Source organism: Rhea pennata, chromosome 2, assembly GCF_028389875.1.
Source record: "Rhea pennata isolate bPtePen1 chromosome 2, bPtePen1.pri, whole genome shotgun sequence".
Classification (NCBI taxonomy): domain Eukaryota; kingdom Metazoa; phylum Chordata; class Aves; order Rheiformes; family Rheidae; genus Rhea; species Rhea pennata.
Window position 1 is genome coordinate 147,273,383 of NC_084664.1, and position 13,452 is coordinate 147,286,834.

Here is a 13,452-nt window from a genome sequence, read left to right on the forward strand (position 1 = left end):
TGCTCATTGTTCTACACTGTTATAGAATTAAAGGATTTAGCAGACAGATTTTAAGAATGGTAAATGCTTATATCCTCATCCTTCACTGAAGGATAAGATCTGGTGTTTATGGAAGTACAACATATATATAGCCATATATATAAAATATATTAAACAAGAATTTCAGCAGCAGCAATCTAAAAGTCAAATATTAATAAGCTTTTGTTAGAAGGGATAAATTTAAGAACTTATTCTTTAATTGGTATTTTCATTTTAAACCTAACTCCTACAAGCTTCTCTATGCCTGTAGCACAGTACAACTGACTAGGAGCACTGCTGAAAAATTTACTGGCCTCCTTCTGCAACATAAAGTACTGATTATTGTCATAAGCTAGATTTTGAATAATTGATTCAGGAAATGTAATCAGCTATGGTAAATCCTGTACCATTAGACTATACTTTAGCTTGACACATCATGAATTCTAGTAAGGTACAATCTAATTTCATGTCAACCAGAAAACTTTATAATACAAATTTAAAAACAAGAAATACCTAAATGTGCATAAAGATATATTTCTACAGGGCATGTTCAACACAGAACAGAAATTTCAGCTCCACCTTTCTCTCTAGAAATAAAATTTAAGTTACACATATTAAACTATCACTTTTCAAAATACATTTCTAGTATTTCCATTTTTGTCACCTAGATCTTTATCCTTCCAAAGGATCTGCTCACATGAAATGCTCCTACTCTCTACCCATCACTGTGGAGACTGACTGAATGGGAACTTCACGCACACACAAATAGCCTTGAAGAAAACGGCTTAATCCACAACAGATCAGAAATGGATACGATTTCATGGTTTGGGATTGTCTGCAAAATTATAGGCCCACTTCCAAAAAAAAAAAAAAAAAAAATCTATGAGTTGAGGGCACTGATAAAACAAATCTCTGTTTGAATGACAAATCACCATTGTAAATTTGTAAATTATATTTTCATCAGTTCTATGGAATTCTTCAATACATGAAACATTTATAGTTTTTAAACACAGAGGCTTTAAACTGTCTCCTGATCAGTTCTTTACACTAGTAAAGTAGCAAAAATTCTCAGGGAAAATGAAATAAAATAAACAAAAAATAAAAAAAATCCTCACATTAAAAAAAATGCTATTTAAATGGTCAGCAGGTTAAATTTTTATAAAAATAAACTCTATCATGCATTTGCGATAGAGATATCACCTTTATCCAGTTGTGAAATAACTGCTAGCTGCCTTTTATATATGTAACCATAGAAACCAGGCAATATGGTAATTCACAGCAGTTTCTCTCCATTACTGAAAGAGTGGACTACAGTACATACTACAGTTACAGCAGACTAGAAGGTCTGTGAGATCTCCTATTCCCAGTGGAAAAGTTTTTCTAAGGATTCTGAGAGCCTTTAATAAAGATATGGCAGTGGAGCTCAAGCACTAAGGCTGGCAGGTTGGATTACTTTCAAATAGAGCATTAAAAAACAAACAAACAAACAAAACACCCTACCACCACTATTTTCACTTCAGGAAAATTTCTAAACACTTTCCTCAACCTTTCTACCCTCTAGAACCTCATTCTACAAAGACATTTAATTGATGAATAGTAATTTAAAATCTGTAGTTAGGCTTCAGGCATAGGACAATAGTTTCATTTGCTTGCTCTTGTCAAGTTTGTAAAAACAATACTCCTTTACTGATACAAGATAATATACCACAAATTAAACAAATTTACTAGATTATAGATGACAAATAACCAAGCAAAGACATGACTGTATTTCATTTGGAACAGACACTCTATGTCATAGCTCCACAACAATTCTTGCATGTGCCCCTTGCATGTCTTCAGCTAAAGGCTGTATGGAACCAAGCTGGGAACTAAATTCCTGATGTCAGGAGCTGCTTAAAGATTGCTCACTGAGAATGACTTTCACCAGCTCCCTCTCATTTCTGCCAGATGGCAGCTAGTTTAAGCTCTTTGACAAGCATGGGCTGCCAATTGATTTCTATTGCAAGCCAATGGGTAACCACAGCACATCAACAGGACTCAGTTAATGTAATCTCTGCATGAAACAGACTTTAATTCCTGGGCAGCTGCACTGTGAGCTAACTACACATTTCAAACAGTTTAAAGATGGAGCCCCTTTGTGGAATATATTATAGTATTCCATCATCTAAGATGATAAATACCTTAAATGATACCCACAACTGAAAGGAAAGACAGAATAAAGAACAAAACGATGAAAATAATTTTTTAATGTCTTGCTGTTCTTAATATAGGGGATACTAGAAGAGCTTCATATAGTGAACTTAGGCAACAAATGGTAGATGTCACCTTTGGTCAAGCAAACTTATAAGATACTTTTTCCCAGAAACAATGTTTTCACACTGTTCCTGTTCTGAAATATACAATTTCAGCAACATATCCTAAACAACTAAGTTCCTTAATGAGAATATCATTAAGGAAAAAAAAAGAGAGAGAAAAAGAAAAGAAGTAAAGATATATGATATACCTCCATAGGAGTAGGATGTAAATACAGCCAGAGTAGAAGAAATTTTTGAAAGGGAAAAAGGAATAATGCAAAGAAATAGTAAAACAGCTCAAATGAAACTTTGGAAATGGTAATGCCACAAAGACGGAATCATCCTCTTCCAGTTAGACCCCCTGTTCAAGGACATTACATTCTTCAGTGCAATCAATTGAGCATCTCCCCAAAGCAACACAATCACTTTAAATAAATAAATAATCACTGAAACAGCACCAACCTAAAGAATGAGGCACATTTTCTGTTGTAATGACATTCACAGCGATATAAATTCCATCAGTGTTATGAATTTTAAGCAGTAATTTTTACTAACCTGAAAGTTATAACTATAATTTAGCATAGAATAAAAAATACAGTGGTCCAAGAATCATTCTGGGGTTTAGTCAACACTGCTGACAGACAAAACTCCCTGTCACATCTAAGAAAGTTTAGCATGAGTAAATGAAAGACTTCACAACAAGACCTCAGCTGTCTCTATACGTAGCTGGATCTATAAAGATCTCTCAGTCTTGATTTGCTTGGGATTATTTGATACGCATTGTCTGTTATATTCCTTCAAGTCTTTTTTCTTTCTTTCTCTCTTTTTTTTTTTTTTTTTTTTTTTTTGAGGCTTCCTATACACTCACTTAAGATTTATTGATGTATATTGACAGATATCAACCTTATGATGTTAGGACTGTATTTTCCCAAGTTTGAAATCAACTAAGCTACTCCTGAAAAAAAACAATGAACATTCTAATGAGGAAAAAAAAAATATCTGGAAGAATAAAGAAATACAGGAGCACAAAGGAGATACTTACGCAAGCACTGAGGTACTTCACCGCTCCAGGTTCCATTCCCAACACAAGTCAAAACAGCAGGAAAAGAGAGTTCATAGCCCGGAGAGCAGACGTAGCTAACACTAAACCCCCAATCAAAGTTTGTTCCTTCCAACCTTCCATTAGAGATCTGGGGAGGTGTTGAGCAGGTAACAGCTGCAATAACATTTGAAATAATTAGACCCAGCTGCCATAAATATCCCCAGTGTACACAATTACTAGAAGAACCATATGTGCTAATTTCACCCTTTTTTTGGAGGACAATACAGTGAGGACAGGCTGTCTTCCTCACTGTCTTCTTGCCATGATACCTGAGGTTAATACTTTTGATTGTTTCCATTTCAAAGATGTACTACAATGGCTGATTGATAAAGTAGCTTAAATAAAAGAGCAGACTGAATCAAGCCAGGTAGGAAAACAATGCCAAAATCATTATATGGACTGTGAAGTGTACAATATTTATAATATGTTTGAAGGTATATTACAAAATATATATATATATATATATATATATTTTGTCTATTTAGGAATCACTGAGGCCACAAGAAGTGTATCTGAATGGTTTCTCATTTCCAGGCCTCTCAGGAAAAAAAAAAAAAAAAAAAAGAAAAGAAAAAGAAAAAGAAAAAAAAATCTATTCTGTCCTAGGAGAAAGAATTGAAAAGCACCACAGGAGGACACAGGAATAAATGAACATAAATACGGTGATAAGGGTAAAAGGGCTCTTAATCGGAGAAAGGAGTAGTAACATACAATTGCTAATTGAGGGCTAAAGGAAACTGCAGATAAAAGAAGTGAGATAAAATAAAATAAGTATCAATTAGAACAGGGAAAATTGAGGCAAAAGTACTAAAATGAATGAAAAAGAGAAAAGTGAGAAAGAGAAAAGGGATGAATAAACAGGGAGTGAGAAGAGCACCAGTGCGAGAAAGTGTGCAAACAAAAGAAAGGGAAAGCAAGTGAAACTAGTTTGACAAAATTGTGTGGAGAGAGTTGGGGGAAAGGAGGAGAGACAGTGACTAAAAACAAAGGCGAGAACAGAGGTCACAAGAATGGAGACGAAATGCTGCACTCTTAACCTTTAGGCTTTTAGTCAGCTGTCATCCCGCACGCTTAAGGAGGTCAGATGTACTAGGTCAGGAGCCGTGTGTCTTTGAATGTGTTCTGCAGAAGATCTCATTTTTATTGTTAGTCATTTCAGTGAATCACTACTATCTACATCACTAGGATGCTCTGTAACATCTTTCATCACTGTTTGAGAGTTATGGATGAAAGCTGGACTATTTTTAGAATAATCCTTTGCCAAACAGTCCCTATTTTTGAGACTTTCTGTTTCTATTGCTCTGGTTCACAGCCAAAGAAAAAGGATATGAGAACCTTTGCCATGTTTTCATCATGCTTTAATAGAAGTCATGAAGAAGCAACACAGATAAACCACAGATACCACATTAAGTGATAAAAGTCCACCTACGTTCTCCAAGAGCTTCATTATTAGTCCTTCTAAAAAGAGCTTTATGTTTTAACTCCTGAGCTGAATAATAGAGGCAGGAATAGTTGTTGACCATAGGGAAAGATGACAGATGGAGAAGGAAGAAAATAAGGGTATTACTAGAATTGTGGGGTGGAGGGGGGTGGAGAGGAGAGTAGCAAGGTAGAATGCTCTCCATAATGCTTTTATGAGAGTCAGCCATAAATACATACATTTCTCAAGTTTTCAGCTGAAAGTATGTTACAAAAGCAAGTCAGCAGAAAAAAAAATCAGTGCTTGAATAGTTCATATTTAGTTGCAGCTAAACATGCATCCGGCCAAGCTGGAGAATCATCTATATCTTCTATTTCAACAGCACTGAGACAACTATGTATTTATTTTCCGGGCAGTTCATGTCCCAGTTATTTTAACAAAACGGTAACAAAGGACCCTGGCACTTTATCCTAATAGTAAGAATTAGTTAATATACATTTCAAACATACTATTGCATGTTCCTTTCCATTATACAGTTTAAAAATGGGGGGGGGGTATTAATTTACTACTGCATATTATTTTTTATTATTACACAGAAACCAATGTGGAATAGCAGGAACCTCTGAGAACACTAGAGATTCTGCATATGGTTATTATTTAATACTAATATAAGCCTCAAAACTCTAATCAGAGGTTACTCTCCTGTTCCCAGTTAGGTCTTAACCCTGTCATCCTTAAGAATTAGAAACTGGGAAACTGTTAGAGGGGACGTAATCCTTCAGAATGGAAAAAAAATCAAAATATTGGCAAAATAACTAAGAAGAAATATGATGTTATCAAAGGTGAAGGTGACCCTGCTTGAGCAGAGCAGTTGGACTAGATGATCTCCAGAGGTCCTTTCCAGCCTTACTGATTCTATGATTCTGTGAAATGGGACTTGGTAAGACTGGAGGAGAATTGTACCAGCAAGGAAAATGGCTGTAGATGGGGTGAATAAATGAAACTGACTTGATCTTTTTTGGAAAATGAACTTGGGGAGAAAATGAGCCTCACTAAGCAGGAAAGGAATTATACCTTCAGAGAAGAAGACAGTCTGCCTGTGCAAGATGAAAGGAAGATGAATACAAAGTAAGCACAGACTTAGCTGGCTAACTTGTAAAAGAACAGAGAATAAACACACTTAGTGCGAGTCTACTGAAAGGCAAAGATGATTCTCTAAATCTCTGATACCAGGAAGAGTGAGAAGAATGAGTAGAGAGAAGATGTTTTGGGATGTAGCAAGAAAGAAAGTTTGGGTTTCTTAGAGAAAAACAGTTTTGATGACATAGATAGAATAGTCTTTCACTAAAGTTAAAATTTTTTGCTGCTGACATTTCAAAAAAGGACAGTAAAACAAAATTCCTCTAAAAAGGAAAATTTAGGAGTAAAAGTAGTAAAAAAGAGAAAAGATGAGGATCTCGAGACTTATCCTTTCATTTTTCACACTAGAGGAAAAAAAAACATAAAGCAGACAAATGTCTTTCAGGGAATTTTCTAGAAGGATTTAGTTTGCCGTATATGTTGATGATGCTCAAAGGTGTATGTCTAATAAAGGAAGGATTAGGAAAAGATCTTAGCATTATGGGCATGGTAACCCAGAGCAATAAGCCCATTGAAAATTTTCAGTTGTATATGATCTAGACCTTTCCCAAAAGTTTCTATCATGCATTTAATTGTCATGTTTGTAAAGACAAGAACATAGGTAGGTCACCTTGGTATGAGATCTTAACCTTATTTAGAAACATATGAAAGCAAAAAAAAATCTATAATTTCATATTTGCTAACTTACTGTGCTGATATAAGCTTATAAAATGAGGTAAATAACCAAATGATGAACTCACAGTTCCTGCAACCAAGAAATCAATGCAACATATTTATAATAATACTACATTTTGGGTTCTACAGAAATATTTGGTTGACACATTGTAATAAACAGAAGATGTAAATGTCATAGAAGTAGCTGACAATCACAATTAATGTTGTACCTTTGCATGTTGGAATTACTCCACTCCATGTGCCATTGCTAGTACAAGTGCGAATTAAGGAGCTATTTGATTCCATTGTATAACCAGGTTGGCACATATATGTAACATTTTGTCCAACAACATAATCGTCACCATATCTCATACCATTGGCTGGAACTCCTGGATCTCCACAACTGATAACTGCAAGTAAATCGTTGAAGAATAGATTTAAAAAACGGAAAGTAATTTATTTATAAATAAAGGGGTAAAACATATGGCAAAATTAATAATTTATTATGAAAAAAGAGGAGAAAAAAGTATGATATATCTCTTCATCTCCACTAATAGAAGATAAACATATATGTCATCTAAATTAGCTGCCAAACACATGTGGAGTTGTACAGCAGTTATATTTTGGAGAAAATCAATACACCTGTTCAAAAATAGAAGTAATGAACTGTACAATTTTAATCAGTAAAATTTCAAGACCATAAAATGAAAAGGAAAAGTAGCAAAGAAAATAGCCATATGTTGCTGTAGCCCTTTTATATCCACAGATGTTCATATCAATTTAGAACTTCATATTTAAGAAGGCAGGTATCTATTGTATCCTTTACTTTTCCACGTGTACATCCAGACAGCAAGCACTGCCTGGAAAATCTATGCTATATGTCTGCAAAAATCTCCCAGTTTGTAGGTATTCACACGGTTACCAGGTACCTAAACAGATGACAGCATGCAGGTGACTCCAAACATGTCCTATGGTTTACGCCAAAGTTAGGCCTATAGTATTTTAATGCATGAGAGTAGTTGTGAAATCTCTTGTGACTTCTAGCATCAAGAGATAGTTAATGTTTACAAGGAGGTACATCACTACAGTCTGAGAGTTACGGTAGAACAGTTTTTTTCTCAGATCTGGTCAATTAGATCTATCAATCTCTGGAATAGTTTTAATTTCTGGAATAGTTTTCAGAGTGAGAAAACCAATGATCAGAAACAGAGAAGAAAATCCTATCCAGTTTATGAAAAAGAAAAGATAAAAAAATCTAGTTTGTATGAAACAAAGCACCCACATCTGACAGCTCATCTTATAGTGTGACACCCCCCTCACAGCAATCGCATTATTTCTGGATAACTGTCAGAGGCAGTTTCCTGGGCAGAGAACACATCCTGGCTACTCTTGACTCAATGCCAAAACATAGCCATTGTACATGGCATCTTTTCTGTATCCTGATTTCCAAAAAGAAAAGACCCATGACCATGCCTGTAGTGCAATCTAGCCAGGTCCCTTGAACTGAACAACTGGGGAACTGAAACACCAGGTGTAGAGTATACCTGCTCTACAGTTTATCACCATCTGAGTGAGCAAATACTAATTAAGCTGCATGTATCAAATCTTCTGAACATCAAAATGTCCCATGCAGTGGGGTCTAAGGATGTGCAATAGACTACAGAACATACTACAAGATTAGCTAGGTCTAAAGTTAGCTAGTTCTGTTTAGGCAAAGATTTTGTTTCACCTAGAAATACTTGGGGTTTTTTGAAAATTATTATAGAATTGTAGGTTTTTTTTTTTTTTTTTTTTGTCATTTTTCAATAAATACAGAAGTGTCAAAGAACTGTATCTCTTAGTTACAAGAGCATGGTCATATACTTTGTATGTTCTACCTTCCTCTAGTTCAAACATTCCATTTACTGTGATTAATGTTGCAAATTCAACTGAAATAATCCTTTTTCCAGATATATAACTGTTTTAACTGGATTACAATATAATGTCCATGTCTGTATCCTTTTTTCCCTATCCACTGTTTCATCACTTTAGATTTTCCTATATGAAGAACATTAAAAATTTAAAGATATGTAATTCCATATACAGTATATGTTAAACCCCTTCAGAGACTTCTGAAACCTATTTGCCTTGTTTTTTTAAAAAATCCAACAAAAATTGTGTTCCCAGCTTTCTCACTCATCTTCATTACAACCTCCATTTCTTACTTTTGGTCACTGATATGTAAATTTTGCTTCTTCCAGTGCTACTGTAAAAGTTTTGTACCCTTTCCTACCACTGACAGTCTAAAGTTTGATCATCATACCTTAATGACTCTTGCAGATCTCTAAGATTCCTCTACCTTCTCAAAATTTCTGACTATCACTTTCAGTCTTTATCTGAGAAAACAAACCCCAAACTGCTGTTGTTACACCTGTTTTTGTCCTTCTGCACTTACCTTTTGTAGTAATCTCTGTCTTACTATAGAATAAGGAGTGCATAAAAGAAAAGGTTAAAGGGAGAAAAAGTGTCATTCTCCACAGTATTGTGTTGTCACAATAAACTATTTGTAGATCTGGATGAAAAGTAGTAAGAAACAGATACTTCTACCCTTTTGCCTTACACCACAGCATTTGAATTTCAAAGAAAGAAAAAGATGTAAGAAGAAAACCTGGATTTTAATTAGATATTGTATTTTGTCATAAATGTAGTGAATAGAACCTTAACTACAAGAAACACGTCGTAGCTAATTAGCAGGCTCAGTGGCAGTTTCTGAAGTTTGGAGATTTATAAATAGAACAGAAACAGCCCTTGAGAGGTCAGACAGACCATACATTTTTGGACCACCTTTACTAAGTCAGCATGGTATGTGAAAACCAGTTTAAACTGGGAATGCTGACAGGTGGCAGACAACAGTGTGTTGGGAGTGTATGTTCAAAACTGAACTTCTGAACTCTCAAGCAGAAGCCTGCTACTTGTGAGTTGCAACAGGTATGGGTTTGTTGTAAGTTTTGATAACACTTGGATTAAATAAAAGTGGTATGTCCTGAATCCTCCAATTAACAGAGACGGAACTGGGCTGACCATGCATTGAGCTTCTGCACACTGACTATTTAGGCTGGAAAACTGGGGGCTTCAGGGTCTGGGAAGAAGGTGAAGATGTTGGCTGCAGGAAAGATCCTAGAAGTTGGGGAAGACCTTGGAGATGTGGGAGATGCGTGGAGATAATGCTGGGGTGCTAGCCAAGGGTACTTGGCTAGTAACATCTGAGGCTAGTAACTGAGAGGAGCAGCACAGCAGGAACTGGCATGATTTTGTGCCTGATCTGCCTGTGCCAGCAGTGGTCTACCTGCAGGCTAGCGTACCTGAATGCAGCACTGGGGGAGCTAGCCAGTGAGTGTGTGAGATAATCAAATAGGGTAAAAGTATGAAATTTATTGGCTGCTAAATGAACCCCAATATGCAGATCCACTGCAGGTTGTCATTTACTTTGGCTTGCTGGTGACAGCTGCTCTTGACAGATGCTTACCTAACCTGTTCTCAAAACCTACAATGCTTCCATGATGTTCCCCAAACAGAACAGACAATAAGGACATATTGGAAAATCTGGTCATAGTCAAAAATGGAGAGCATGGTGGGGGCAGCTAGTTCAAAAGGAAATAAAAACTGCCTTGTCCACAAAGTCTGTTGGCACTGCCAGTTCCAATGCTGTTACTGCTTTGCATACACTTTGAAATCATTGTGAAGAGACTGTTCCATCAGAATAGATAATCTTTTCCAGGTATATTTTATAGTCCTATATACTCTTAGGAGACAGGGAAGCAATTGTTAACTCATGATCTGTTATCTAGCTATTTAGCTAACCTGGTCCATTAACTAGTTGCTAATTAGCTGTTAGCTAATTGTTAAAATTGAAATATCATAAGAGGTAACATGGCAAGATACATATGAGGAAGTTTGATATAATCTTATGTGCATTTAGGTGAGGTGGGTGTTTGTAGAATTAAGGACCAGTAGAAAGGGACATAGACTGGACAAGTTCTAGTTCTGGTTGCCCCTGCTCTATGCAGCGGGGTTGAACTAGATGATCTCCAGAGGTGCCTTCTGACCTCAACAGTTCTGTGATCCTGTCAAATGCCTCCACATTTATGGATATTTAGAGCTGCTGCTAGTACCTGTAGCAGCTTGTGTACGAGTTAGAGCACCTAGCAGGGCCAATAGGCCTTTAGGCCTTTAGGAACTAGTTAAAAGTCAGCAAAGATCAAAAAAGGTAGAAATGATGCTAGCTGAGATTCTCAGAGGTTGTAGCTTTTTTGGTAAGATTTTAATTCCATTGTTCTTTTTAAGTTCTGATGACTCTAGGGGATACACATAATGATCAAACTGAAGAGTTCCCAAAATATTATTTTTGGAATAAGTATAGAAGGGAATATACTTTTTAACATATGTAACCATAATAGAGAGAGAAATGTGCATTAGGAATGTCAATGTCAACTAGTCTAACAATCTAAATCCCATTTATTTATTTATTTATTTAACCAATAACAGTTTGTTCTTCTACATATAATCTTTACAATGTTTCTCTTTGTTTTATTAAGGTATTTCCTCTCCTAGGTGAAATCAAGTAAGAGATTTTTTTTTGACAGTTTTTTGAAGGCATTTTTCTAAGACTTTTTTTGAGCAAACATCCCAAATTTCTACCTGAGTAGTGTTTTTTGAGAAGACTAAGTTCTAGTTCTACTATGTACTTCAGCAAATTTTCACTTTAAAATACAAGAAGAATAAAGATGCAATTATTGTCAGTAAATACCTTTATCCTTGGTACAACTAATTTAATGATCTTTATAATTTTCAGCAAAAGAATAATTCAATAAAATCTCTGGCATCTCTCATAGACTTGCCAAGACCAGAGAAGCAGCTATTCTCAGATTTACCATTAATAGTGGATTTAAGGACAATGTAAACAGAACAAGTTTATTTTATCATGTTATTTTCTGTCTTTATTTGGGTTGCTACAAATGTGTAATGTGGCCTACTGTATAGAAAACAAAGTATTAGTTTAAAGCATTTCTAAAATTTAAAAATATTTTTAAATTTTATTTTATTTTTTAATTAAACAACAGTTATATTGATGATGGTATGTTTTATCAAAATGGTAGGAACAGTCATATGTTACGTACCTGTAAAATTTTCATAAGTGTTACTAAAAGATGACCTAGGAAATGTAAGAAAGCAGGAGCAGATGGGCTTAGAAATAAACTGTTTCTAAATGACTATTATGAATGTGAGAGAAGTTGAAATAGCTTCTGCTAGCCAACTAACCAAAGCAAGCATAAGGTTAATGAAGAGGCCAAACAGAAGCTGTTAACTGAGAGAGGGGCAAGAGATTTAACCTCTGAGTCACTACAAAAAGAATTCTCAAGTGTTCATTTCAAGGTTTTTCTTTATCTACCCTCTGCAAGACCAGAATATTATACCATGAAGTTTTTATGACACAGAAAAGTGACTGAATGAATAATATTTAAATATGACATATCATAAAATATAAACAAGATTTAAAATATACACTAGTGAAGAATTAAAGTAGGTAGGTCCTGTAACCACACAACTGCCTTAAACTGCAACAGCAGACACTATACTGTGTCTGTCTTTAAATCAATATATTCTTCATCTTTTCATAGCACCGCAATTTTTAAACATATCTTATGCATAAAATCATTTATGAAGTAGTTCAAGGAAAAGCTAGAGAGCTGGAGTCCTTTATTTATTTGCAGTCCACTTCTATATTCTACTTCGCTGTCTTTCAGTGGAGAGAAAGAAAAAAAAAAACAAATTCCTTGTTTCTTACTTGTGCAGTTTGGCAAGGATCCAGACCATGTTCCATTGGCAGTGCATTGTCTTACAGATGATCCGGAAAGTATGTATCCTTCCATGCATGAATAAATTACTGAATTAGAGAATGTAGTTCCATCTATACGAAATACTTTTCCATTAGCAGTTGTCCCTGGATTACCACACTGTACAGCTATAAAATAAAATGTTAAATATGTATAAAATGTCGTTAGCAAAGGAAGTTTTTGAAATAGGAATGCTTAAGGACAATCCAGTTAATATTCCTGCTCCCAGCAGTGCTGAGGTGGTAGAAACTTTGTTATTGTGCTGAAAATATAGGTTTGACAGCCTACTGATAAGGCATGATTATATTAAATAGCTGTTTGCATAAATTATCATTTGTTTTTACCTTTTTGTATGTAGGAAAAAACAGCTTAGAAATTTAATTTTAAAAAAATTAATTATAGGAAAGCTAGTTTAACAAACTCCAAACTCCAAGAAAAAATGCCTCATTTACAACTATAATTGAAAACTTAATTTGACTTATTTGCAAGTATGCACTATGATATCATCAAAGTACATTTCCTATCTAATTCAAAGCATAAGATAGAATTAAACTGTTATTTCATGGTCAGATGTAAGTCTGATGTTTCCTAGCTCTTCAATGTTCAGCTTTGAAATCTAAATGTGCCTTGCTTATGTAGTTACATATATACCTCTAATCTATATGACCAAAGTTGAAACGGTATCAACCTCTGTACCATATTCATGCTCTGAAGAGATTTTGAGAGTAACACTTAAAATCAAAAGTATCTTAAAACATAAACTGTCAATGTCTAATTAATCTTCACAATAGGTAAGATCAAAGAATGATGGTAAGAAGTTCAGTTTGGTTAATCATATCCCTAGTGAGTCTGTAACACACAGATATATATTTACTTTGTGTCAGAGTGGCAGTCATTCACTAGAAGGATATTGCAAAACCAGCTTGTGAAATAAATTTTTCAAATGCTGAC

At 35.0% G+C, this 13,452-nt stretch overlaps 1 protein-coding gene across 3 annotated transcripts in view; it reads right to left on the reverse strand.

The window, feature by feature from the left end:
* CSMD3 (CUB and Sushi multiple domains 3) overlaps positions 1–13,452 on the reverse strand; it is a 683,676-nt gene that overhangs the window by 26,820 nt on the left and 643,404 nt on the right. For all 3 annotated transcript variants that reach the window (XM_062568389.1, XM_062568388.1, XM_062568387.1), the window contains 3 exons: positions 12,453–12,629; positions 6,859–7,038; positions 3,355–3,528 (listed from right to left, as the gene is read on the reverse strand). In XM_062568389.1, coding sequence (XP_062424373.1) covers positions 3,355–3,528; positions 6,859–7,038; positions 12,453–12,629 — 531 coding nt within the window. The remainder of the gene's footprint in view (positions 1–3,354; positions 3,529–6,858; positions 7,039–12,452; positions 12,630–13,452) is intronic.